General features: G+C 51.2%; 1 protein-coding gene across 3 annotated transcripts in view; it reads left to right on the forward strand.

Moving 5' to 3' along the window:
* spryd3 (SPRY domain containing 3) overlaps positions 1–26,985 on the forward strand; it is a 44,374-nt gene that overhangs the window by 1,549 nt on the left and 15,840 nt on the right. For all 3 annotated transcript variants that reach the window (XM_006629220.3, XM_015344234.2, XM_015344233.2), the window contains exons 2-7: positions 19–162; positions 1,842–1,917; positions 7,790–7,914; positions 8,286–8,421; positions 8,788–8,976; positions 25,881–26,030. In XM_006629220.3, coding sequence (XP_006629283.1) covers positions 35–162; positions 1,842–1,917; positions 7,790–7,914; positions 8,286–8,421; positions 8,788–8,976; positions 25,881–26,030 — 804 coding nt within the window. In that variant the 5' untranslated portion in view covers positions 19–34. The remainder of the gene's footprint in view (positions 1–18; positions 163–1,841; positions 1,918–7,789; positions 7,915–8,285; positions 8,422–8,787; positions 8,977–25,880; positions 26,031–26,985) is intronic.

A 26,985-nucleotide genomic window follows, 5' to 3' on the forward strand; every position in this document is an offset into this window, starting at 1 on the left:
GTATGATTTTTCCCCCAGAGCGCATTGTGACACCATGGATGACATCAACCTACACTACAGGTTTCTGAACTGGCGCCGGAGAATCCGGGAGATCCGAGAGGTGAGGGCCGTGCGCTACCAAGAGCGCTACAAACGGATCCTGGTGGACGGGGACACGCTCAGGTGAGGCCGGTCACGGCAGCTCTCTGGATCTCTGTCCGTCGGGGTCTGTGTCTCGGGGGTTCGAGTCCTGCCATACACACACCAGTCTGCCTCCAGCTTGGAACGGGTGTGTTGTTAAACGTTGCCCCTAAATTATTGACATTATGTGACCGCAGACACTTGGGTTTACATCACTACACAACAGCAAAAATACATTAAGAAAAATGTGGTTATTTGTTTGAGTGATATTTTTGTTACCAAGCAATGTATGCCGTAGGAACAGACAAACTACTGACAGCCATAACTACATGTTTTGCATTAAAGGGGCACTGTTCAAAAGGGATGGCAAAAACAGACCTGTAAAACAAACTGACTGGTTACAGGTGTTCGATAAATGAAACCACATAAGCTGAGGCATTGTGGAGCAGCAGTACTTGTTCTCTAGGCTGTGGTAATTAAAGAAAAGCATGGGTCTCGCTCCCTAACGACAGCTCGTTTTTCACCGGTTCAAGGCAGCTCCAGACAGCAGGTCCATCTCTGGTCAGGGCTGGTTAATCGGGCAGCTCAGATTCCAGCTGGCGCCTTCAGGATCACAGGGTTCAGCAATATATTTCTACTTAAATAGACTGCAGGTGTGGTTTCTGCTTAGCATGCGATTATTAACAGACATCTTGACACCCATCCCCCCGTAGGACTGCGCCCCAAAAGGTGACGGGCTTGTTTAGAAGAAAAAAAAATGGAATATTGGTGAGGAAAACAAAAACAGAAGAGTGACAGATAAAATGATCTTGAAGTGAATTCCCGGCTTGTTTGAGTCATTTCCATGTGCTCACACACTCAGGTTAGAGGTAATCAGTTGTGATGTGTCTCAGTTATTGGCCGAAGGCCGGCTGAGCACTGAGAAGTCGGGTGTCGCTGGTTCGAGCATCCCTTGACTGGGATTCCCCAAAGCGTCAAGGTCCAATTGCCAAAGTGTAGAGAGTGGAGTAGTGGAGTTTATTGCCATATGTACACCTACACTGGAATCCTTCATCGCGCCGATCTCTTGGAACAAACACGGTACAGCGGACACCATCACACAATGCAGACAGTACATTTCAAATATAATCAGTAATAACAACAGGGACGATAAATATGTCGTGAGACGATAAATATGTAGTAGTGAGAGACATAACAACATGGTTAGACCATGCAAAAAGGGCCTAGTGCAGATGTGTGTTGAGTCTGAGGCACTGCGGTAGCTGTTGAGGATGAGAACTGCGGTGGGATGGAAGCCTCGTCTAGTGGTCCGTGCTTTAGTAGCGCGGTACCGCTTGCCAGAGCGCGGGGGGGGTAGGGCAGTTTGTGGCCGGGATGGTTGGGGTCATGAACGGTGGATTGAGCTTCATTGCGACAGCAGATGGTGCAGATCTCACCGATTGATGGTAAATCACATCCTGTAGTCCTACAGTCCTCTGTGCCATTGCCACAACCCTTTGTAGTGCATCTGAAGTGCTACCAGGGTTAGTTGGCCGGCGCCCCCCAGTGGCGTCCAGCTGCCGGTGACGCGGCTGGAAGGTGGGCAGGGGCGCGGGAGCCTCTCGGCATGGCTGGTTCCGACCATGACCAGCATGACCAGCCCCCTGGTTCCGTGCCGATGCAGAACTGGAGACCAGCGCTGACCCTGAGGGGGCTCATGCTCTCGAACCCCTGTTTTGCAGTTACCAAGGGAACTCAGACGAAGTTGGCTGCTACGTGGCTCCTCGGCCCTTGTCCAAGGGAAACTGCTACTTTGAGGTAAGATCTTGCCCTTCTATATCCGGCAGGACCCCTCGTGTAAGTTCACCTTAATAATCGTGCGGTGGCATTTTCTTACAGGCAGCACGGTGGCACAGTGGTTAGTGTTTCTGCCTCACGGCGCTGGGGCCCTGGGTTCAGTTCCAGACCTGGGTGCTATCTGCTTGTTTGCATGTTCTCCCCATGTTCGCAAGGGTTTCCTCCCACGGTCCAAAGACATACTGGTAGGCTAACTGGCTTCTGGGAAAACTGGCTCTGGTGTGATTGGACCCAGTGATGGACTGGCGTCCTACCCGGGGTGTGTCCTGCCTCGTGCCTATTGCTTGCCGCAATCGGTTCCGGCTCCCCCCATGATCCTGGATTGGGAGAAGCAGTTAGAAAATGGATGGGTGGCATTCTCTTGCCTTTCTTGTGGTCTTAACCATATCTTTGCTGAGATTTCCTGTAGTTACAGCAGGGCCACGTGAGTAGTAATACTGTCTACCAGAGGAAAGATTCCTCTGAAAGGCCTGACGGATTGTGTTATAAAACTCCCAGGCCCAGCGTAGCTGTGAAGGCATGTTGAGGAAACCACAGCAAACCTGAGAAGATAGTGTGGTGAATTTGCCAGAGTACACTAAAGGGGACTGAGTGAGGCATTTGCTGATTTCTTCCGGGAGCACTTTGTAGTAAAACACTTTCACATGAAACGCTTTGGAAACAAAACAATCCCGTGTGTCTCAAAAAAGCTTCAAAACATTTAGAGAAAAAAAAACAAAACACTTGTAAAATATGGTCCAGGGCTGGTTTGTGGTTAGCAGGAGCTGTGTTTTCCGGTGCTAACATCCCGGTCCTTGGTTCTGTGGTGCTGGAAGGGGGAGCGTATTCCCAGTGATTTAGTGAGGGAAAAGCCTGCGAGCGCTCGGTTATAAATTACAGAATCCCGGAAAGCTGAGATGTTTACGGCGCTCTGTTACTGCGGCCGAGGCTGGAAATGAGCTCCCTGTGGCGCCGTGGCCTGCGTGGGGGTTTTCTGGAGCCACTGGTCTTGGGGGGTCGTCTGAGAGATCGGCAGCGCCGTGCCCGCCAGGCTCGCGGCACTCTCTGTACTCTCCGGCGAGCTTTGCCTCGCTCCCTGTCGCTCCAGGTCAAAAGCAGCCACACGCACACGCGTGTACAGAAAGCCACACCTATGCTGTTCTCTCTTCTACATGGCTGCATTCTCTTTACGCCCGCTTCTAGGACACTGTGTCCTGGAGAAGAAAAGGAGGTTGGCCTGCGTCATACAGATTTTACAGTGGCGGTATAAAGGACTCGGAGATTAGTATCCTTCAGCGTTTCTCCATCGCTACTGACACTAAGCTTTAACTGGCTTGTATCTAAATAGTTTTCTATACACGTGTGTACAGAAAGTGACGCGCATGCACACGTGTGTACAGAAGGCCACATGCACGCACACGTGTGTACAGAGAGTGACACGCATGCACACGTGTGTACAGAAAGTGCCACGCACGCAAACATGCATACCTAAGGCCACATGCAGCCACACGTGTGTACAGAAGGCCACATGCACGCGCATGTGTGTACAGAAAATGTCGCACAAGCAGGCACACGTGTGTACAGAAGGGCACATGCACGCACACGTGTGTACAGAAGGCCACATGCACTGTCTCACACTCAAGCTCCTCCAGACAGCAGTTCATGCTGTTCCAGGAGCTGCAGCCCGGCCGTGAGGCAGCGAGGGTAAGAAGCTTCTGTGTCGCTCACTGTTGTCAGAAAACCTCTCCAAATGAGCCAAACAGGACACGATTCAGTGCGCAGTCAGGTGGCGCCCGGCTTTTCCGGGACTGTTTTCCCGAGTTCCTTCTTTAATCTCTGGGAATTTCTGACTCTCCCTGCGCTGCCCTTCAAGATTTGTGCTGAAACGCCGTGTCAAAGGAAGAAGGTTTTTTTTTTTTTCATTTTTATTGGCTCATCTGCTTGGCAGCCTGCGTGGATTGAGTAAAGTCAACCCCAGTGCAGGGGAGTTGATTCACTCTCCACCTGCAGAAAGCAGCTCAGCTCAGGCTGCCTGTGCCTGGTCTGCAGGAGCTGCTGCCCTCAGAGGCCCTTTGATGTGGTTCTATTGCTTACAAAGATGTGGATATAAAAAACCCTGGCTTTGTTATAGCTGCATTGCACTGACAAAGTAGCATTAAGCAGGAGGAAAGGGGAATTTTATCTTATCTCCTCTTTAAAATTATAGAATATTTGCATGAAAAAATCTGCTCTGCAGAACCACAGTCAATGCTGTTTTTACTGTTCTCATTATCCAAAGCCATTATCTCAGACAACAGATATTGAACTTTCAGAATAAACAGTGCATGAATAAACAGTGTACAGCGGTATTAAGAGAATGTTAGGCTCATGTGAAATACAATAATACAGTAATACAATAATCTCTACAGCAAGCAGGCCAGTACAAGGGAGAGCAGTTGCAGGAATCTGGAATGAATCACACAGTCTGAAGGGCTGGGCCTTGAGGAAACAGGCAAAACGATACAGCTGAATAATGGAAGATAATACTGAAGAATGTGATGGAATAAACCAGTTTGAAGAACTTAATATGCCTCAATATTACTATGTTGGAATGAAATGGAACACTGTAAAATAACTTTCAGAGGATTGAGACAGAATGCAGAATAATTTAATCGAATTCTTTAAAACGGCATAGAGCACAGCACAGTTTAGTTCAGCTGAGGTACAGTGCATCTACAGCAGACTACAGTACAGAGCAGGAGAGTACGGTACAGTTGAATACAATAGAGATCAGTAGAGTACAGTATAGCTGAAATACAGTACAGAATAGCAGAGTACAGTAAAACAAGTACAGTACAGAGCGGCAGAGAGCAGGGCAGTAGAGTACAGTAATACAAGTACAGTACAGCACAGCACAGCTCAGCTCAAGTACAGTACACAGCAGCAGAGTCCCGTACAATTGAAGTACAGTACAGTGCAGGAAAAGCTGGGCTGTGCCTGGGAATCTTCTGAAGACTGTTTATATTTAGAGCACCAGAAGGAAAGGCTTTCCTGGTATCGGATGAGGAGAAACCCGGTCTCCAGAGCTGCAATGAGCGGCTGTTTCCAGTACCACAGTTCTTTCCCAGAGCTTTGCGCAGGAAGCAGGTGGCACACCAGGGCTCCGATTGCACAGCTCCAGCTGAGCCACGATAGCCCAAAGGCTGCCCTCTCTGAGACGTGCAGGGGACAGCCGGCTCTCTCCTCCGGCTTATCTCCTCAGAAGAGTAGGCTGTGTCCCCAAGTCGAAAGAAACGGCTCCTCAGCCTGTGACAGATGTTTTCCACTGGAGAGTGTCAGCGCCCATCTCTTGAGCTGACCGTGTGTTACAGCTTCTTCTGAGTGCGTGTCTCATTAACTAATCATGTTGTTTTTTCGTTTTTTGTTAGCACTCAGTGGATATTTGATATAGTTTTTTTTTTCCTTTAACATGAAAAATCATAGATGGGCAGTTTGCCCCCTGTTGACAGGATGACTGTCTGTATAAAACTCCTCGAAACCAGAGCACGTTTGAGGACAGGGGCAGAGCCGGTGAGCGCTCTGGGTTAACGTGCTGCACTCTGTGCAGGTGGGCTTGAGTAAACCGAGAATCCCACAAGGATGGGTGACAGAGCTGGGATGCTCGCACAGATCACACTGTTACTCATACACCCTGGTTTCTAGAGCTCTCGACACAAGAGACCGCTTTTATCTTCTATCAATCGCCTGTATTGTTCCGCTCCCCAAGGTGTCTGAAGATTGGGTGATGCCATGGTGAATAAGCTCTAATACTGCACAGTCAGGTTTTAGCGCTATGGGGCTTGGTCTCTGGGTTGTGTTTCTACATTAGACTTGGCTTTTAGTTTTAATTGAAAATCTGGAATCGTCAATTGTTTTTTTATGATGTCGTGAACTGATTTGGGATCTCCAGCGGCGCCTTTACGTCCCCTCCTCACTGCAGCAGCCCCCAGATAGAGACTCCATGTGTGGACCAGCCTGACAGCACCTTTACTCCCACTCCCTTCTGGTCTTGTCCTGTCAGGACGTGGAGCTCAGCAGGGTTGGGCCTGGCCAGCACAGGGATGGCAGACCTCCATGGAGAAAAAACACTTGGTGCTGCAAGAGGTATTGGACAACCAATAGGGACCACACTTCCATCTCGACCAGAATTTAGCCAATGCCTCAGTTTGGAGATCGGGGACACTAGGCTGTGGGAGGTGCCGTCCTTCAGATATGATGTCACACTGAGGGAATCAAAGACCCCAGGACGCCCACAAATGTGGTGTTTACCTTGGTATCCTGGTCCAGTTACACAGCAGCCGTTTGGTACCAGCAACCCAGGCATGGGGTCATACACGTGGACCTGCGCTTCAGTGGCAGATGAAGTGGGTCCACTTCTGCATGTAAAGATGGGTCACAGGGTCAAAGGCCACGATGGCTGCTGGGAAGTCCGTGCGGCTCAGGGCGAGGAACGGTGGGACTGCAGCATGGGAGGGGTTAAAATCTCGGGGCCCAGAGGCAAGCGGGCTATCCCGTTTCTTGACATGTCGCAGTCTGCGTTCCTCTTAGCTAGCGTTTCCATTGATCCACCCAGCGTTCCTCTGCCGACCGCCCAACATGTCAGTGTGAGGATTAAGAAAATAAAACTTTTTTTTCATGAAAAAAGAAAAACACACGAACGATGAAGTCATGGGTAATAGCTTAATGGTTCCTTTAGAAAGCCTGAACTCTATGAGGGTGTTTTGCTGTCCCCCAGGGTAAAGGAATGTAATTGCCCTCCTTAATGCTTTGTGAAAATAAGGCGGCATCACAAATATTTAGAAAGCTGCTGTCTGCCCGAGATGAGAGGTCAGGTAGAGTAATTTTCCTCTCGATCTCTCACAGTGCTGTAGCACCTCCTGTTCGGCATGGCCAGTCAGAGAGTGTCCACAGAGACCTGTTGGTTTTTATTCTGGGCGAGCTTGTAATTACTTAATTGAGCCCCTATTTGAACCGGTCGTTTGAAAGCTGTTGTGCTGTTTTCTGTTCATTAAAGTGTAGGTTTCAAGTTTAAAAAAAATGGTTTATCAACAGCTCAAGATCTTCCACTTGCACAGCGACTGTCATCTGTGAATGAAGCTGAGAATGTAGCTCAGTCGAGGCGCAGTAATCGGGAGCACAGCTGCCTTGAAAACAGACACTGGGCTCGCCGGGACCAGAATTGGGAAGCCTTGCTTTAAAGGCTTTTGATTTAATACCACTTAGCAAGCACTCTCTGTAGAGCCCAGGGTCACTCTTCAGAATAGCATCGCCTGAGCCGAGCCCTGCTCCATAACGTCACCTTTCTGAGGTTCGTGGCATTCTTACAGAGAGAGTCTCCGCTCCCTTGGCGTGGCTTCCTGGGCTGGGCTCGCCTCGGAGGCTGGGGGTCAAGGCAGCACTGGACAAACTCTCAGATGAGGCGCAAACTCTTTGCTCAGCCCCCCCCCCGCTGCCCCAAGAAAGAGACCTGAAAACTAATCACTGCTGTGGTTCTGCCTCTCCGTGTGTGTGTGGCTTTGCTGACTTCTCAAGCTTGTGATTACAGACTCGTTTATCCTTTTTTTTTTAATTTGTTTAATGAGGTTTTTTTTTCCATCTGCTATATTACTCCCTCTGTGCCCCGTGCTTCTGTCCTGCGAACTTCACCGCGGCAGATGTGAGAACAGAGAAAGTCGCCGGGGGTTGACTGAAACTGAAACACCTGCCCCCGGACATCTGTAGCAACTAAAGTCAAAAAGTTCTGTCTTCTAATGACTTGTGCTGTGAGTCAGATAACTCGGCTGTGAGCAGACTGATTCAGTTGAACTCAGTTGCTTGAGTCTCTTGTGCGTTCCAGGTGACGATCATGGACACCGGCGTGAGAGGCACCATTGCCGTGGGCCTGGTCCCGCAGTACTACAAACTGGACCACCAGCCAGGCTGGCTCCCCCATTCCATCGCCTACCACGCCGACGACGGCAAGTGAGTTCGCACCCGGGTCCGCTGCGCTGTTCGGCACTCGTGTTTCACGTCTCGTGTGTCTCACCAGTCCCTGGTGACTGCACTGCACCAGGAGCGCTGAACACTGCAGGGAATCCTGGTCTTCACTCCCAGCTCTCCCGAGGCACGCGGGTCTGCAGCGCCGCTCTGCAGGACCGGATCAGAACAGCAGGCCTCTTCTGATGCAGGCGCCATGACTGTCGATAAGGAGAGCTTTGCACAGTCCTGGAGAGAGAATTCTGCGGATTCATCTGTTTCTAAGCCATGTGGAATTCAAAGTTGAGTTGAAGTGTGTTTGGGACTCTCTAACGGGCTGTCATGTTTTTTTTACCCCCCCCCCCCCCCCCTCCCAGGCTGTACAACGGCAACACAGTAGGGCAGCAGTTCGGGCCGAAGTGTAACCGTGGAGACCGTATTGGGTGTGGCATTTACTTGGACTCCTTCGAGGCAGGCCTGACCACCGTCTTCTTCACCAAGAACGGCAAAGAGGTGAGACACCCCTCCCCCCATGCCGCGTGCTGGCAGCTCTGTGTGCGCCGTGAATTAGAGTCCACATCTGTCCTGTTACAGAGCAGGCCAGTGGCCGGGTCGCTGGCTGCTTAGCTGCTGTGCAGCCAGGCGCCAAACCGCCGAGCTGCCGAGTCGCCATGCGGCCGGACGCCGAGTGGCGGTGGGACCAGTCTCCGAGCTGCTGTGCGGTGTTCAGTCAGTGGGCTTTAAATGCTGCGTTTGGCACACAGTAGTGCCGTAAGCCAGCATCAGTCACCGGTGAGCGGCCGGTCCACATGGATGTCCGTGTGGTGGTGTTCAGAGCTGTTCAGGCAGTGCCAGTCACCGCAGTGTGTTACCGTGCAGGTTGGATCGGTGGTGGTCCCGGTGTCCCCGGATGGACTGTTCCCTGCAATCGGGATGCACTCCCTGGGGGAGGAGGTGCGCCTGGACCTGCAGGCGGAGTGGGGGTCGGAGGAGGACGACAGCGTGATGATGGTGGACAGCCATGAGGACGAGTGGGGCCGCCTGCATGATGTGCGGGTCAGCGGCACGGTAAGAACCCAGCCTGTCCCGATTCGTGCCTTCCCCCACACTTGCGCTCTTTCCCAGCACCACCCAGACTAACAGCGACTAGTACTGGGAAACATTCCGGACAAACACCATTATTGTTGTATCTGAGCTCCGAAGTGTAGTGTCGGGTTACAGAAATGCGTGCTGTGACAGTGCCCCACCTCTCAGGGGTTCATTACAGAGGTGATGCAGAAGGGGGCAGTGTGATGTTTCAGAGACACACCCTCTGCGGCACCAGTCTCGGCACATGGAGAGGGGTAGCCGCCACCGGATGGCCAAGTAGCCTGCTTCGCAGCCTTTTGCAAACTGATGGGCATCCTAACGAATAGAAAATTCTGCTGTCTTTTGTCTGGGGACTTTCCCGATGTCCGTAGCCCTCCTCTGATTTCATCGTCTGGTGTCTCTTGTCAGGGTCGCCTTGTATGTGGGACCTGAGGAAAAACTGCTGACGGTTTTAAAATAAGAAGTGAGCTCTGCAGTCTTTCGATTTTTGTGCATGATCTCTTCGTTCTGTTTTTTTTTCCACTCTTTCTAACGACCTGAGGCTCTTGCCGGTTCTGTGAGCGCTGCTGAGCTGTGACAGTACTGCATGTGTAGCCTGCTGTCAAGATGCAACTCTAGCGCTAAGGAAGCTCATTCTGAATCGTTGCGGAGAAGCGGAGAAGAATCCCTGCACATGGCAGTTTGTAGCTCAGATTTTTGGAAGCTGCAGTATGGAACTGTACCAGAGCCAGGGAATTGAATGTTATTTGAACTGCATGTCCGGAAATAAAGTGCAAAGCAATAAATATCCAGAAACCTGGCACTGGCTTGTATATAAAGGTCCTGCAGCTTGTTAAAACCCAGAAGGGCATAGCAGTGGGTAGCAGCAAGTAGCAGTGCAGTTCTCAGGGCCTGGACTGGCTTCACATGTGGTTAGAGGCCTGTGCAGCTGTGAGCTGCTCCGATCCTTTGCTTTTTGTTCTTAATTCGCTTTGTTATCTCCGAAAAAGAAGCCGACACCAGCATGGTGTGGCTCATGCTGGAGCAGGAGATGCCAGGGCTGATAGCGCCTGCCTGCTCTGACAGCTGCTGCCAACTGGGACCGGTCGGGCTGTTTGGTTTCACTCCACGCTGAGCAAATAAATAACTGAAATAAAGTAAATATGAGCTGGCAGAGGCAGATGGGAAGGGTTTGTTAGGAAGTGTTTACTGCCTGAGCGCCAGGATAAACTGTAGTTAACCGCTTAAGGAGTAAAATGTTTTGCAGACTTTCTTGTTTGGCTTAGCGCGGACGTTAAAAAACAAAAAAACACAGCCTGTTCTGTGTTTGACCTGAGGAAGTCCAGTATAGGACAGCGGCTCTCCGCCGCGAGTACACAGTGACGACACAGGTCGAAAAGGCGTTCGTAAACAAGTTTTTGTGGCGATCCATAAATCCCCAAGAGCTACTGAACCGATTTTTCCAGCAGCACCTCCTCTGGTCTCTTCTCTTTGCCTCAAGAGGAGCTTTTTCTTGTCACGCTGGCGAACGTGCTGATCCCTGGGAATGGCAGTGATCCGTCAGCCTTGACATGGAAACCGCCGCAGTGAGCGTGGGAGGTAATCCGCTCCAAATTCCCAGACCTGTAAAACCTGGAATCTGGATGCAACAGGGCCACAGTAAACACAACTGCTTCTGTCCGGTCTGACGCTGGCAAGAGCCACCGAGACAGCAGCAGAGCCGCGCTCTTCAGAGTGCTGTGTGGAACCTAAGGGGAGGTTTTTTACAGTCAAGTGAGACACATGAGCAGTAGAAGTGATCTAAATTCATGTTTTGTTATTTGTATTTCTAATATGTATTACTGGAATCAGTGAAACAGATACAGCACTTTGCTGATCGTCGTGGAACGAAGGCTGTTTTGCACCAACAGTGGTGGGAGCCTGGAACCAGCTCCCCAGCCACGCTGTCGAAGTGGAGCTGTTCCTCCTCCTCCTGTTCTCAGTTTTGAATGTCTCCCGTTGCCTTCTGTCCCCAGAACAGTGGCCGTCTGTCAGTTCCAGATCTCAATCTGGGTGCGAAGCCTTCCGTGGCAACTGCTTCCGTTCCGTTGGGTCGTGTCGTTCTGTGGGCCCCGCTCCCGAGGTCACAGACGTCACCGGCTTTTGTTTTCCACACAAAAAGGAAAACCAGTCAGAAGAGGGTTTTTAAGGTGAAAACAAACACATTCTTCTGTGTTGAATTCTCAGGCACGGTACGGCGGAGCTCAGCAGTTCTGTTGCGGTTTTCACTTGTGAGCTCTGACAGCCTGGTGTGCGTGCGTGTGTGTGTGTGCGCATGTGTGTCTGCCCGGCCTGGGAACGGACCCGGCCCTCACTGTGACTCACGGGCTCTGCCGTGGGTCTGACGACTGGCCCTTCCTGACTCACACCCCGGGCCTCTCGCAGCGTCCCGACTTGTTTCTCGCGCTGAGCCTTCCTGTGCCGCGGCAGATTTACGAGGGGAGAGAAAACGGGGGGTCTCCTGTTAAATCCCCGGGGACTGTGAGCGGAGGCCTGAGTCACAGGTGATTTATTTCAGGCGTTTGTTGTTCTTTGACAATCGAGAAGGGAGAGAACAAAAAGAAGGAGCGCACAGCTGCCTAGCCCCTAGCAACGCAACCTGCGCTCCCACCGAGAGTCACCTTGCCGAGCGAAACCACAGGCCACCCTCTTCCCGCATCGGCGGCATTCCTCCCGAAGAGCCCCCCGGAGGCGCGCCCCTCCCCCTGCCCCCCTGTAATTAGGCGGGTGAGTCACGAGACTGGGATCGCGATGGGCGTGCTACGTGCTCAGGAAGGGCATCGCCGCGCCCCTCGTCTTCTGATTCCGGCCCCTACCTGCCCTGGCCCCTCTCTACAGTGGCAGCGGGGCCCGCCTGCGGAGCATGTCGGGAATCGGGTCGGTCCCTCAAGGCCCTGTTTCCAGCTCCCCGCTTTCTAAACGGAAAGCCGTTCCCTGATCCAGCAGCTGCCGTGTCGGGTGGCCTCAGTGCAGGGGCGATCAGCGCCCGAGACCTGCGCCCCTCCTCAGGCACTGGATTTAGGGTGCACTGGAACCCCTGCCAGGGTTGGGCTCTTTACGGCCGGGACGATTGGAGCAGAGGCTGGGGGCAGCCAACCGCTAGCTGAGTGTAGGAATCAATATGACCAGTGTTGTGACTTTTGCAATGCATTGTGGGAGCTGTCTGTGGTCTGCGCGTTTGTCTGTGGCAGCTTTGTGCAGCTGTGAAGGCCCTTTATGGCCGATCGCGGCGTGAGAAGTCTCCCCGATTCCAAGCTGCAGCAGTCCAGTTCCTGAGCAGCCTGATGGGCAACAGAAAGGCTTCTGTCTCGCGCTGCCAGCTGCACGTTTCGCCGGGGCGTGCGTGCCCCAGCTGAGCCGGAGGAGGCTCCGACAGCACTGCTGCTCTGGGGAGAGATTGATGTATCCTCTCACGTGTTTTGTGCAGGAGCTGTAAGAGATGTGAAATTAAAGACTGCGCACAGAAGCCGAGCCATTAAATGGAGTCAATTTATTACCTATTATCTCCTTACAAAACAATTACAAGCTACCCCAGGGCACATGAGTAATGAGGAGGGTGTGGGGTGCGTGGGGGGTGCAGGGAGATGTCCCTCTGGCTTCTGCTACTGTAATTATTTTCTTATTTACGGACTTCGGCAGCTCTGACAGATCCAGTTATCTCAGCCCTCGCGGGGTTGTGGGGGGGGGCAGAAGCACAGTTTGAAGCTGAAGGGGGCTCACGGCCCACCACCGTGCCGAGCTCGAGCAGAGGCGGCGTTCCAGGAGGGGCAGAGAGGAGTGCACGCTCTCTCCAAGGCTCTCCGGGACCCGTCTCCTGGCTCGGAGAAGACGACCGTCGCAGAGCCCCCGAGCGTGTTGGCCGACAGCAGCGGCGTCGTTATTTTGATCGTCGCCCGTTCCTCCCCCCTCCCCCTGTCGGGAGTGTGTTGCTCCAGTGTTGTGGTTACGCACCGGCCGATCCTGTCACTTGGGGAAGAAAGATTGTTTTCCGTCAGGATTTCACTGTCGGGACAAGAAAAGCACCCATATTCCTACACAAGAGCACACAAAAGCGTGCTTTATAATGGGGGAAGAGCAGCCCGAATCCCCAGCAGCCTTGGCTGCATTTGAACGATGGTATTTTGGCAATTGAGAGGAATGTCTTCACAACCACTGGTGAAGCGCTGAGGTGTGCAGTTCGGGTTTTTTTTATTTTAATAATTCAGCTTTCTAATTCCCCTTGGAGCTGTATGGATTCAGATTTTAAAACCTCCTTTTTTCTTAGGAAATTAAATGTTTTTTAATTGGTTAACGACTGCAAATTCCAACCGCTAATTAAAGAGAACAATGAGTTGTGAAAGGTTCAGCGGATAATGATGTTGAAATGGGCCCAGACTTTCCTCCAAGGTGCTTCTCGCTGTAGAAAGCTGAGCGGGTGCCAGTTTCGTGACGCGCGGTTTCGGTTTTCCTCTGCCTTTGTCTCGGTGTTCGAAGGGGGGGCTGACCTCGGGGGCCGGGTGGCTCTTTAATCCTGCAGGACATGCGGGGGGACAGCAGCGGCACAGGAGTCAGCCGAGCTGGGTTCTGGACTGTCGGAGCCGAGCCGACCCGCAACGGTGACGCCGTTTTAGGGAGGTTAAAAGTCGATACCGGAAAGAGCCGGCAACCTGAAAACACGTCAGTATAGTCACTGCAAACAAACATGAGCGTCAGAGGTCTTCGGCCCACATGGAAAAAGAAAGGAAAAGAACGCACAGTGTGCCAGGAGGTTGAGAAATCGAAAGGTGCTGTAACACGAGCCGGAAAAGTCACTGTTTCCCTCCTGCACTGTGTCAGAGCTCCAGACGTAGATCTTGACATTTTGAGAGGAAAACATCGTCGAGTCACCATCCTCTCCTGCTGGGGGCTCTGCTATGAGCTAACAAGACTGAGATCTTTGTTTTTTTTCTCCCACCTGGGCCACCAATGAGAGAGAGATCTGCTCCTACAGACTGAGACCTGTCCTCTCTCCCATTTGGGACACCAATGAGAGGAGAGAGATCTGCTCTCTTATAGTGAGACCTGTCCTCTCTCCTGTTCAGGACACCAATGACAGGAGAGATCTGCTCTCTTATTGTGAAACCTGTCCTCTCTGCTGCTCGGTACACCAGTGAGAGGAGAGAGATCTGCTCCTGCAGACTGAGGCCTGTCCTTTCTGCTGCTCCGTACACCAGTGAGAGGAGAGAGATCTGCTCTCTTATAGTGAGATCTGTCCTCTCTGCTGCTCAGTACACCAGTGAGAGGAGAGAGATCTGTTCCTGCAGACTGAGGCCTGTCCTCTCTCCCACTCAGGAGAATAGTGGTGGTGGGGAGGAAGCTTTTAACTGCAGACTGTTGCTGTTGCAGAGTATGTACATTTTTGCTGATGTCGCACTCATCTTTCCCTGTCTTTGCCCTCTGTCTCCTAGCTGAAAACAAGTGCAATGCGTGCCAGGGCCTGGGTATCGACCGCGTTTAACCAGGGATTTAATTACGTTCAGTGACTTTTGTTTTGTGCGAATGGAATTGGGTTGCATGTTGGCATTGGCAGCTAATTATTGTGAGGCAACTACCTCCCTGAAGACATAATACTATTCTTTTTTTTGTTATTAAAAGGTGGTGACAACTCCACATGCCCGGGACTGTGAAGGCAGGTTATTGGCATGATGTGCTGCAGCTCTTGGAGGTGGACTATTCAGGGCTGAAATCCAGCTCCGACTGCTTATCTCTTAGGCCGACAGGCGGAGGAGCCTTCCCACTGGGAATCCGTGTGGAAGTTTGCCCAGGGAGTTAGTGCGCCGGGTTTCTCTACGTCTGCGTTTGGCGTGAATTTTCCGAGCTCCCCCTCGGCCGGCACGGTTTGCCCAAAGTCCGATTTGCATGCTCCAGCATTGTCACAGGGAGCGCGGGGAGCGATCCCAGCCCTGCGGAGAATCAGGTTGACCTGCTGCAGGTTATTCGGTCAGCTAGGGTGTCCTCTTAGGAAACGGAGCGTGATTCCATTTCCAAAGCTGCAGTGCTGGCGAGAGACAGCGGGGTCTCTGCCTCCGCAGGGGGTGGAAAAGCCGAGAACTTGGCGGACTCCGATTCGTGCTCAGTCCTGACCCCTGCGGCAGGGGTGCTCGCTCTGATTTGGGACTCTTTTGGGTCTTTGATTTAATTGGACCAATTATAGTAATTGCTGAATTAAGCTAAGACAGGGTTTTTCGTTCAAGGTCTCTCTACCAATTCTAAAGCTCTTTGTAATTACTGCAGCCTCCTACTAACTCCTTGAAAGCTACCGTCCATGTTACCCTGAAGTACCGCAGCCCAGGGTTAAGGTCAGATAATGTTATTTGTTTAACATGCATGGATTTTTAAAGAGTAAACTGCTTTGGTGTTCATGCTGTTTAAGGGTTGTTAGTGGTACTTTGTGAATTAGTAAGAACCCCCCGCAGGACTCAATCAGCCCTATCTTACATAAACCACCTAACGTCTGAAATACCTTGAATATACAGAGTGGATCTTTTCTGCCTTAATGATGATGTCGACTTCATTGTGTTCAGCTGCTCTGTGTAACATCCTTAAGGGGGGACTTCCATGCAAAGTCTTGAACTGCCATACCGCGCTTTAGAAAGTCAGGTATCATTGCATGATAGTCCTGTGCCCCCAAAACATCGCTATAAAGCCCCGCTGCTAGTCTCTTAACTCGGTCCTCTCAGTGTAGCCTCTTGAGCCACAGGAGATAACTTCAAGGGAACACAAGACAGGTCGCAGGCAAGAGGAGACCATTCCAACAATCTTGCCCATTTGGTTGCTAGTAACTTATGGATCCACGGATCAAATCTGGCCGTTTCCTGCCTGGAAGAAGGCAGTGTGTTGGGTTCAGCGGCCAGGATGTTGCTGCTTACTTCAGACATCCACAAGAGGTTGAGATTACACTGACAGGTGTTATATTATAAGGGTGGAGTCCTGGGGGTCACACCTCTGAATCTGGAGCAGTGCTGCGTATTGATTTATGAGATTGCTTTTGTCTCCTGCCCAGAGCTGCTGTTACAGTGCCGTGGCCGCAATGTGCTCAATATGGCACCTTGCAGTGCCTCGCCCCCCTGTACCGGCGCAGGGCTTCCTGTGTGTCAGGAGGCAACTCTTTGAGGGCTGAGGTGTGAGACAGCAGCATGGCATCGCTGGGTGTTTCACGGCACAAGATCTTTAAATGGTGACGTACTGTATTCTGAGCCCCACTTTGCACTTTGATTCGTTGTTTTGCGCAGGGGAAATCTAGGAGGCTTTTGCCTGCTGGCCAGATGGCTGCGGACTGTGTTTAAGGCTCTCGCCCTGTGCTGAGGAATTCGAGTTCCCACTAATCCTCCCCCTGCGCTGTAGCCGGGGGCTCCCTGCCCTCCCGCAAACTTGACAGAGGAATTTTGCCGAGCAGCAGAAATATTTTGGGAACTCCTTAGAAACCCGTAACCAACAAATACTACCTGCACATTCATCGAGACTGAGCCCTCTGGCACTCACACTCTTCCTCCTGAGCTAAGCCGTGTGCACCACACCAACACATGGTTAAACACCGAAACACACACGTGCGCGCAAACCAACACACGGGTGAACACCGACATACACACGTGCGCACACCAACACACGGATGAACACTGACACACACACGTGCGCACACCAACACACGGGTGAACACAGACACACACAAACGTGCGCACACCAACACATGGGTGTACACCGATGCACACCAGCACACGGGTGAACACCGACACACACGTGTGAGCACACCAGCACACGGGTGAACACCGACACACACGTGCGTGCACACCAGCACATGGGTAAACATTGACACACACACATGGGTGAATAGTGACGCACACCAGCACACGAGTGAATACTGACACACATGTGCGTGCACACCAGCACATGGGTAAACACTGACACACACACGTGCGCACACAGCAGCAGACGGGCAGACCTTCCTCTTCAGACTTGTGCCCATGGACGCCATCGCGCAGGAGCCAGCTTGTTTGGCTGCGGGGGCCAACCTGCCCTTCTTAAAGAGCTGCCGGTGTATTTTTGGAGTGCTTTTAATTCCGTGTGAACCGCCGTGTCATCAGCACAGAAAAATGTAGTTTAAACCATGTTATTCCACCATTTAAAAGTGAGGATAGGGGCTTCTAAAATGCCAAAATAAACAGTTTTAGAGGAGCTGGGGGGTTACGTTTTGCGCTAATGGGTGTTTGATGAGTATTTTGGTTCCGACGGGGCTGTCAGTATGTACCTGGCCGGCGCTCTGCGGGTTGGTTTAACACACTGTGTCCAAACCACAGAACGATGAAGACACCAAGGTGTTAGTTCAGCGCAGTCACAGGCCTCCAGTCCGTGACCTGGAAGTGACACAGTATAGGCTGTTGGACAGGTCTACACTGGCATCTTTTCAGGTTTTCTCTCAGTTACGGTGAGGAGGATCTATCTCTCGGCCTGTATGCTCGCAGGGCAGCATCCAGGTGATCTTCAGGCTCACTACCTGAATGCTGGATATGGAGCTTTAGAGGTCAGTGGTGATGGTGTTTCCAGTCTGTAGAAACCAGTGTTTTCAGGGTGGCCTAGAAGACCCTGAACTCGCAGGGCAGCAACGGAGACCATATAGCTGGGAACAGTCGGATGATTTTCAGAGATTATCTTGCAGTTGTGCGTGACTCTGGGTAGTTGAACACCTTTCTTTGGTCTTCAGCTGTTGCAGATTTTGAGACACCTGGAAAGCCTGTTGGATTCCAGCCCAGGAGGTCTGGAGTTTGGCACCTGTGTTATATAAGGTTACAAATGGCACATCTGGCACATCGGAGCAGGAGGAGATGATACCTCATTCTGCAGAGTCAGGGAGAAGAGATTTTGCCATTAGAGGAGCCCAAGGACAGAACAAGTCAGTCTTAGCAGGATTCCTTCATTGCTGAATATCACTCTGGAACAGCACTTGATCAGAGCTGTACGTCACAGTCCACATCAATTCCTTAGAAAGAATTACAAAGGCTTGTTTTGTGAAGGAATTTTTTTTCTGTTAATTTATTGCAGTTGTGCTGCATCGTGTGAGAATTTACTTGTCAAAACCCAATTTGCATGTGATCTGGACCAGTTGTGATGAGACTGCCGCCCACTCTCTCTCTCGTGTTCCCACAGAGCGCTGACTAGTCAGTGCAGGTGCTGTTCGTCTGTGTTATTAATTTGAATTTAATCTCAAACTCACTTATTATTAAGTCAGTGAAGGGTCTGATTGTGTAACAGAGGGCTCTGCTAGGACAAAAACCAGCAGGCACGTGGGTCACCAGGATCAGGATTGGGAACCACTGATTGAGCCGGCCAGTTGTGACCCCTTCTCCATGCCTGTATCTCAGGCAACAGGGGAACTAAACAGGCCATCACCCTCCCCTTGCGCCCCCTGCCCCCCCCTTGTGGAGACTTGTCTGTCAGCACCGCTGCCAGAGTGCATGAAGGCCCGGGTGGCCTGAGATGAGATCAGGACTGGTTCCCCATTAGTCAGCTTCAAGAGAGGCAGGAGGTGTGACTAGGTGTGACCCCTTTTCACAAAGTACAAGTGATGTCAGGGCATGAAAGTTGAAAAGGTGGCCGATTAGCAAAACAAAGGTACGTATTTTTTGCTTCAAAGAACATAAGAAAGGTTACAAAGGCCAGGACGTCCTTCAGCCTCTCCAGCTAATTACACTGCAGGTAGCTGATCTCATCCAGCTGTTTCTTGAAGGAAACCAGAGTACCAGTTCCACACAAACTTTCAGATAAAGACATTCCTCCTTTTCCCAGTTTGAAATGCACGTCTCAGCACATACAGTGCAGTCCATAAGTATTTGGACAGTGACACAATTTTTGCTGTTTTGGCTCTGTACTCCAGCACATTGGATTTTAAGGGAAACAATGACTATGAGGTTAAAGTACAGAATGTCAGCTTTAATTCAAGGGTATTAACATCTATATTTTTTGGGTAAACCATATAGGAATCACAGCCCTTTTCATACATAGTCCTCCCATTTTATGGGACCAAAAGTAATTGGGCACATTAACATAATCTTAAATAAAATTTGGCATGTTTGCAAATCCTTTGCAATTGATGACTGCCTGAAGTCTGTGACCCATAGATATCACCAGACGTTGGGGTTCTTTCCTGGTGATGCTCTGCCAGGCCTGTAATTCAGTTATTTTCAGTTCCTGCTTGTTTCGGGGGCTTTTTGCTTTCAGTCTTGTCTTCAGTAAGTGAAATGCATGCTCAGTGGAATTCAGGTCTGGTGATTGGCTTAACCAGTCAAAAACATTCCACTTTTTGGCCCTGAAAAGCTCCATAGTTGCTTTAGCAGTATGTTTGGGGTCATTGTCCTACTGCAAAATGAAGTGCCTTCCAATGTGTTTGAAGCATTTGGTTGAATCTGAGCAGGTAAGGTGCTTCTGTACACTTCAGAACACATCCTGCTGCCGCCGTCTGCAGTCCCATCATCAATAAAGACAAGTGAGCCAGTTCCACTGCCAGCCATACATGCCCAAGCCATGACACTGCCTTCACCATGTTTCACAGATGAGGTGGTATGCTTTGGATCATCAGCGGGTCCGTTTTTTCTCCTTCCACCACACTGGTACAGGTTAATCTTTGTCTCATCTGTCCATAAGGCTTTGTCCCAGAACTCTAGAGGCTTTTTATGTACTTTTCAGCAAACTGTAACCTGGCCTTTCTTACTAGTGGTTTGCATCTTGTGTTGAACCTCCTGAGGTTATGCTGGTGTATTCTTCTCTTTATGGTAGTCTTTGGCACATCTATGCCTACATCCTGGAAAGTGTTTCTGATCTGTTCAACAGTCAGTTTTTCTTCACGATTGAAAGTATTCTTCGGTCATCCACTACTGTGGTCTTCCGTGGTCTACCAGGTCGTTTGCTATTGCTAAGCTCACCAGTGTGTTCTTGCTTCTTAACAATGTACCAGTTGATTTTGACACACCTAATGTTTTGGCTATGTCTCTGATTGGTTTATTCTGATTTTTCAGCCTCATGATGGTCCGCTTTAAAGGCATTAACACCTCTTTGGTCCTCATGTTAAGAGACAACAACAGACTCCAGACGCAAATGCCACACAAAGAATCAACTCTAGACCTTTTGTTAGCTCTCTTTTGCATGAACTAATGATGTAACAACACACAGCTGGTCAAGGAACAACTGAGCAGCCAACTGTCTAATTACTTTTGGTCCCCTAATATGGGAGGACTATGTATAAAAAGGGGGCTGTGATTCCTATAGGGTTCACCCAGTATAGACGTAAATAGCCTTGAATTAAAGATGACATTCTGCACTTTAACCTCATACCCATTGTTTTATTTCAAATCCAATGTGCTGGAGTTCAGAGCCAAAACAGCAAAAATTGTGTCACTGTCCAAATACTTACAGACTGCACTGAATATATAGAATAGGACAGGGTGAGATGCTTGTGTCTTGTGGGGTTAAAAGGTGACCGAAGTTGGGTGCTGCACATTGGTGGTGGGGGGGGGTCCCCATTACCTGTAAAGCGCTATATAAGTGTACGGGCACAAAATTCCACCAAGATAAGTTTCAGTCCTGGTGTCGGGCAGGCTGGGGTCAGGGCGTTTTACTGCAGTTGTACTCTGCCTCACATTTACGTGCAGACACCCCGCTGGCCTGTGTGTGTAAAATGTTTTTCTCGGCACTGTTTCCATTGGCTTGCTGAGTAAATTGAAAGCTATTTCATTGAGAGTGAGAAGTGCTCGCCGGGGCACGCACACACGCACTGGCCATCTGTGGGTCCTCACGCGCTCGCCGAGGGCCAGACCTCCAGCAAACAAACCAGCAGCAGCAGGGGGGAAAAAAAAAAGAGACTCCTTGTTTCTGAACTTGCCTGATTTTTGTTGAATTTTCCACTCGGTGCAATAAGAGTTCAAATTGGTCGGGCTGCAGTGGCCGCAGTATGGAATTAATAAAGCAGGCATTCGCTCGTTGTCATTCTGCACAGCGCAGGCTGTGCATTTGTGTTTGTTTACCCTTCTCGTCCTCCCTCTCTGTGTGTGTGTTTTTTTGCAGCCGAGCGCGAGCTCTGATCCCTTCATTAGGGACCTGGATTGCGGTCTTTGAAATGGCAGCCGGTCCGTTGCGCGCTTTATTAAGACTCTCTGGAGCGTGCAGCCCGGCGAGGCCGTGCCTCTCCGCAGGCCCGGATCCCACGCTGGGCTGCCGCCTCGGCTCCACACGCCCTCCGTGGACCGAAGGGAATCTTACCTTCCCCAGGCACGTACGCCCCCCCGCTCAGCCGCTGGGAACTGCGCGCTAGGAGCTGCAGGAGGAACCTGTCCCAGGAAAGGGCGCCGGAGTCGGGGTGAGGGAAGGAGGGGGGCAGTTGTTCTCCCCCCCCCCCCCCCCCCAGGCAACGTTGCCCCTTTGACGCGCGGCGAATGCTAGAAATAAACAGGAATGCCAAAAATTGTAAACGGGTCTTCGGATTTTTTCCATTGCCGACTGCTTTGTGTTAGCACGCGGAAATCTCGGAGTAATTAAAGCAGCATGTGGAGGGCCAAAGCACCAGGCCTGGAGAGGTGTGGAGGTGTGGGGGGGGACACTGACACCCGTCTCCAGGGGGTGACCCACCCGAGTCGCGTGCGTGGCGGCAGGTCTGGTTTCGGAACGAGAACGAGCTGCCGCGCAGGAAGATGGTAGACCTTCACTTCTGCCATCCAGCAGCTGCTGAATCGAGCAACTTGGAATTCTGGAAGCCGCTCTTGCGGTTAACGGATTCTCCTTCCCCTCCTGTGAAGCATTTTAAAATCCCGTCTGAGTGGCGCGGCCTTACCCACAGGAAGCTGCGTAGGCCTGGCGGTGGCGCAGGGCAGGTTCGGAAGAGTTTTCTGAATTTCACGCGGGATAATCGAGGGATTTAGGCCACGTCTGTAATCCTAGATTTCTTGTCTGTCAGCCACAGACAGATGCATCGAAAGACATCGTATCCATATACATTCATGTAATGTCACAGCTGGTCTTAAAATGAAAAAGGAAAAGAAACGTGCTTGTATTAAAGATAAACGATTTTTTCCCCGGAGTTTTCGATCTCGATGCCGGTGTGTTGGCACGTGCCCACTCCAAGATGTGTGTTCTCACCTGTCCGGGCCGGTGCCCCCCGCTGTGTGCCCGGGCTGGAGGGCTGGCAGGAGTGGCGGGGGAGGGCTGGGTAACGTGGCTCTCTCAGATCCACTGGGCAGTGAGGACCAGGTGAGCTCGCACAGGGTACCGGGCAGGACACTGCGTGGACCTGTCCTGGTCACCGGAGATGCTGCCCTGGCAGAATCCATCTGAGAGGCTGCCTCCGTGTCTCATTCCCAGAATTCCTCAATTGCAGACCTTTTTTAAATTGGGGCTCTAGAGGACAGGTTGTCATTGTTGTATAGTGAAAGACATCTGTAATTATTTGCAAAGGTATCCTCAGCTCTGCCGTGGTTTTATATCTGAAAGCGTATCTACTGAATGAATTTAACTGTCCCTCTTTTTAATTCCTCTGATCAGCATTGGTCACTGGAGCAGCTCTGGGGGACGGGACCTGCTCAGCCCCAGAACAGATTGACTAGAGCTGATGCTGCTGTGAAGCCCTGATGTGCTGTTTTTTCAGTCATATTACCTCCCCACAGCCGGGTCCTGGAGAAGCTCTGCTCTGTGCCCTGGGATCACAAGGCTCGCCACCGCGAGGGGGTGGTGCCAGCTGTGTGGGATTTTGGAGCGGAGTGCACTGCCTAAAAAAACAAAATGGTAACCAGAGGGGCACGCCACAACTTGTTTTGGCGTCAGATTAAGTGGCAGCAGCATCTCGGTGCCTCTCCGACACCTGAAACCGGCATTAAGACTGGTAATTAAGGCCGCGGTGCCCGTGCCGCGTGCAACTGTGTAATGTATGGCGCGGTGCAGAGCGATGAGTGAGCCCCGGGTCTGGCATTTGCGGCGGAGTGTGTTTGGCACGGAGGCCGCCGTTCGGTTCTGCCCCTCAGGTGTGGCGGCGCACAGCAGGTGCGTTGTTTGCAAGCTGTGACTCATCCCTGCGGGCAGGCTCTACCGCCAGGCCTGCACTCACTGGGGGCCCAGAGCAACCTTTTTCAAGGCACTTCCAAAGTACTTCAGCGTCAGCACTCCTTGTCTCCCCCAAGCAGAGCCGTGTCTTTTTAATAACAACGAGCATGGTGGCGATGTGCAGGTGCAGTACTGTTCAGAATTACTTGTGTGCTGCCCGTCGCGCCAAGCGGTGGGCAGACAGGAAGTTCCTAAACTCTCTGCCTGACAGGCGACAGTCCAGCAGAGATGTTTGCGAAGAGTCCAGCTGCAAGTGCAGGAGGTAACAGTGGGCGTCGCTGCTCGGAAACCTTTGCTTCGGCCCTTTTCTTTCGTCACCTCAGCGAAGGTTTGCGAGCAGCTCCACGCCCACTGATACCGGTTTATGTGAGGACATGCATCTTGCTGATCTTGACAAAGGTTAATATCAATATTAAGTTCTTGTTTTCCTTTCTTTGGTGATAATAGAAGAAAAATCATCTTCAGCAGCAGCTTCGCTCCTCTTCGTGAGTTGAGCCCCATGCTGGACTTCTGGCCAGGAATGTCAAGACCAGGAGCACTTAGATCGGATAGAGGCAGGCAGCCAGCACAAATCTGAGTTCATTTCAGGTCTAACAGGATGACGTTGCTTCTACAAATTACACTGATGAATAGCAAAACAAATATGTGTAATTGCTTTTATTATTCTTTTTTTGGGGGAGGCGAACAGTCGGTCAGACATTGCTTGTGCAGCGGGTGAACCGAAAGATTAGACACTGGTTTTGGGGTGACTTCGTTCGAGCAGGCTGCGGGGTGGGGGGGTCCACCGCGTGCCCTTTGAAAATGTAACCAGATCACAAAATGGCAACCTGAGCTCCAGCACAGTAAGTGTATGATGCAAAGGAACAAGTAATAGGTTTATTCCATGCTGAAAAAAAGAAGAAAGAGAACACAACGTTTCGGCCGTGGAGCCTTCTTAAGTGTATGATGTCTTGCTCAGCGGCCCTCACCAGAATGACCCAGCGAACGCTGACACCTGGTGCTCTGGGGCTGGCTTGCACATCGAAAGCCCTGAGGCTGTAGTAGCTGGGGCAGCTGGTAAAGCAGCATAAAGCTCGACAGCATCTCATTTCCTGCCCTGGACTGCGAATCGTGACCCAGCCTCGGCAGCCCGGCGGACAGGAGAGGTCCCGCCGTGTCCCAGAACTCTCCCGCCGGTTGTCGAAGACAAGTGGAGGGGTCTTGCGACATGTACCGAGCTGGTTTTTCCCAGTTTTCCCAACTCTTCCTCTCGGCTGCTGGGAAGCGGAGACGTGTATGGCGGACAGCTGAGGCGAGGTGGCCAGGCCAGGCCTGGGTGCGGACGCCCGGGGGAAGACAGGGAGAGGGGAGTTGACGTCACTGCAGAGGAACTCGTGTCTCTGCCTGGTCTTGTTGATGTTTGTGCATTCCTAGACACAGAGGAGGTTCCTCTGACCTTTAGACAGAATTTTCTATCTTGCCTGCTGTCCAGGCTTCCACCGATTTCCTTTTTGTGCACTGAAGTGACGATGAAGCTTTGGGGGGTTGTAGCCATCTCCGTCATTATTTCATCAGAAAGGGACATGTTGCAACCAGCTTCCTGAGTTCCTAAGCAGGAATATAATTAAACATGTATTAAACATCCTCTTTTCATGACTGATATCCTAAGTAATTGGGTAATTGGGTCTTTTTTAGTTGTGAGTTCCTTTAGAAATCTTCATTCTTCCCCCACAATTTTATTAAGTATTTGTAAATGCCGGAAATGCAATTTTATGTACCCATGACTTATAAGCCTTGTGTGATTTTGTTTTTTTTTGCTGACACAGTGATTGAGTGGCACACTGACTGACTGGTTGACTCTCTAAACTGCTGGTCTCTCTGCCTGTGTGCGTCAGTCTGAGGGGCTGCCTGTCTTTCTGCCTGTGTGCGTCGGTCTGAGGGGCTGCCTGTCTTTCTGCCTGTGTGCGTCGGTCTGAGGGGCTGCCTGTCTCTCTGCCTGTGTGTGTCAGTCTGAGGGGCTGCCTGTCCCACTGCCTGTGTGCGTCAGTCTGAGGGGCTGTCTGTCTCTCTGCCTGTGTGCATCAGTCTGAGGGGCTGTCTGTCTCTCTGCCTGTGTGCGTCAGTCTGAGGGGCTGCCTGTCTCACTGCCTGTGTGCGTCAGTCTGAGGGTCTGTCTGTCTCTCTGCCTGTGTGCGTCAGTCTGAGGTTCTATCTCTCTGCCTGTGTGCGTCAGTTTGAGGGGCTGCCTGTCTTTCTGCCTGTGTGCGTCGGTCTGAGGGGCCTGTGTGTGTCAGTCTGAGGGGCTGCCTGTCTCTCTGCCTGTGTGCGTCAGTCTGAGGGGCTGTCTGTCTCTCTGCCTGTGTGCGTCAGTCTGAGGGGCTGCCTGTCTCACTGCCTGTGTGCGTCAGTCTGAGGGGCTGTCTGTCTCTCTGCCTGTGTGCGTCAGTCTGAGGTTCTATCTCTCTGCCTGTGTGCGTCAGTTTGAGGGGCTGCCTGTCTCATCCTGTGTGCATCAGTCTGAGGGGCTGCCTGTCTCACTGCCCGTGTGTGTCAGTCTGAGGGGCTGCCTGTCTCACTGCCTGTGTGCGTAAGTATGAGGGGCTGCCTGTCTCACTGCCTGTGTGCGTAAGTATGAGGGGCTGCCTGTCTCACTGCCTGTGTGCATCAGTCTGAGGGGCTGCCTGTCTCACTTCCTGTGTCCGTCAGTCTGAGGGTCTATCTGTCTCTCTGCCTGTGTGCGTCAGTCTGAGGGGCTGCCTGTCTCACTGCCGGTCTGGCTGTTTGCCCCTCAGGTCCTGGAGTACGTGGGCAAGGGGAAGAGTATAATGGATGTGGGACTGGCCCAGGCTCGCTATCCTCTCAGCACCCGCAGCCATTATTTTGAGGTGGAGATTGCGGATGCAGGGGAGAAGTGCTACATCGCCCTGGGGCTGGCTCGGCGGGTGAGTGCCTGTTATCGTCATCCTTATCCTTGTTGCCGTCTCTCCTAAGATAGTCTCTCAGCCCACATTTTTACCTCTCTCTCGTCACTCCGAAAGTTTGACGGTTTAAATTCTTCAAATAGCTCTGCCGAACATGAGACCAGTGTTTTCCTGAGGCTCCTGCAAGAATGCAGCACTTGGAAGTACAAAATAAGGTTCTAACCAGCTGAGCGCTTGGCTGTCATTTGAGAAAACAGTGGTAGGTCTCTGGTAAGATAGATCATCATATGTAATTTGAGTTAATTAAATACAAGCAAGAATATCTGATGTCTGTTTTTTGGTATCTGAGAAAACACAATTGTTGAAATTTGCATCTGCGGCATTGATCTGTATCAACTTTCAACCTTTCCTGACCTTCAGCTTTTGACAAAGCCAACCCGGTGGATGAAACTAGGACCCACAGGTACAACTGGGATAGTAGTCCTCGAGTGTGTTGAGGGCAAAGAGGAGACGCATACGCATACACAAAGGATGGCGGGGGTCTGGAACAGTGCCCCCTTGTGTTATTGAAGCTGGTTTGCTCAGATCCTGCAGGAAACAGCTGGCTTGTTACTGGCCAGTAAATGAGTTGTCCAGCCTCAGATGACCCCCCTCGTGTTAGTATCCTTCCTTACAGTGCAAAGACTTGTGCACACGCTGTCTGGACCCAGCTTCCAGTTTGCCTGCATGTTTGAGCTAAGTGAAACAACATGTGTGAGGAGCTCTGCGATCGGGACCCCTCTGCTCCGATAGCTGCCTGCTTTGATGTTCCGCAGTTGTCTATTATTATCAACGCCCCAAGCCAAGTCTGCTTACTCACTTTTTCCATTTTAAGTTATGAATGGTCCAGCCCGTAAAAAACAATTAAAGAAATATTTGCAGGTCCAATTTGGAACCCTAATTTCTTTTTCCAAAGAATGCACACATGCGGTTTCCA

Source organism: Lepisosteus oculatus, chromosome 1 (genome assembly GCF_040954835.1).
Source record: "Lepisosteus oculatus isolate fLepOcu1 chromosome 1, fLepOcu1.hap2, whole genome shotgun sequence".
In the NCBI taxonomy this organism is placed as follows: Eukaryota; Metazoa; Chordata; class Actinopteri; order Semionotiformes; family Lepisosteidae; genus Lepisosteus; species Lepisosteus oculatus.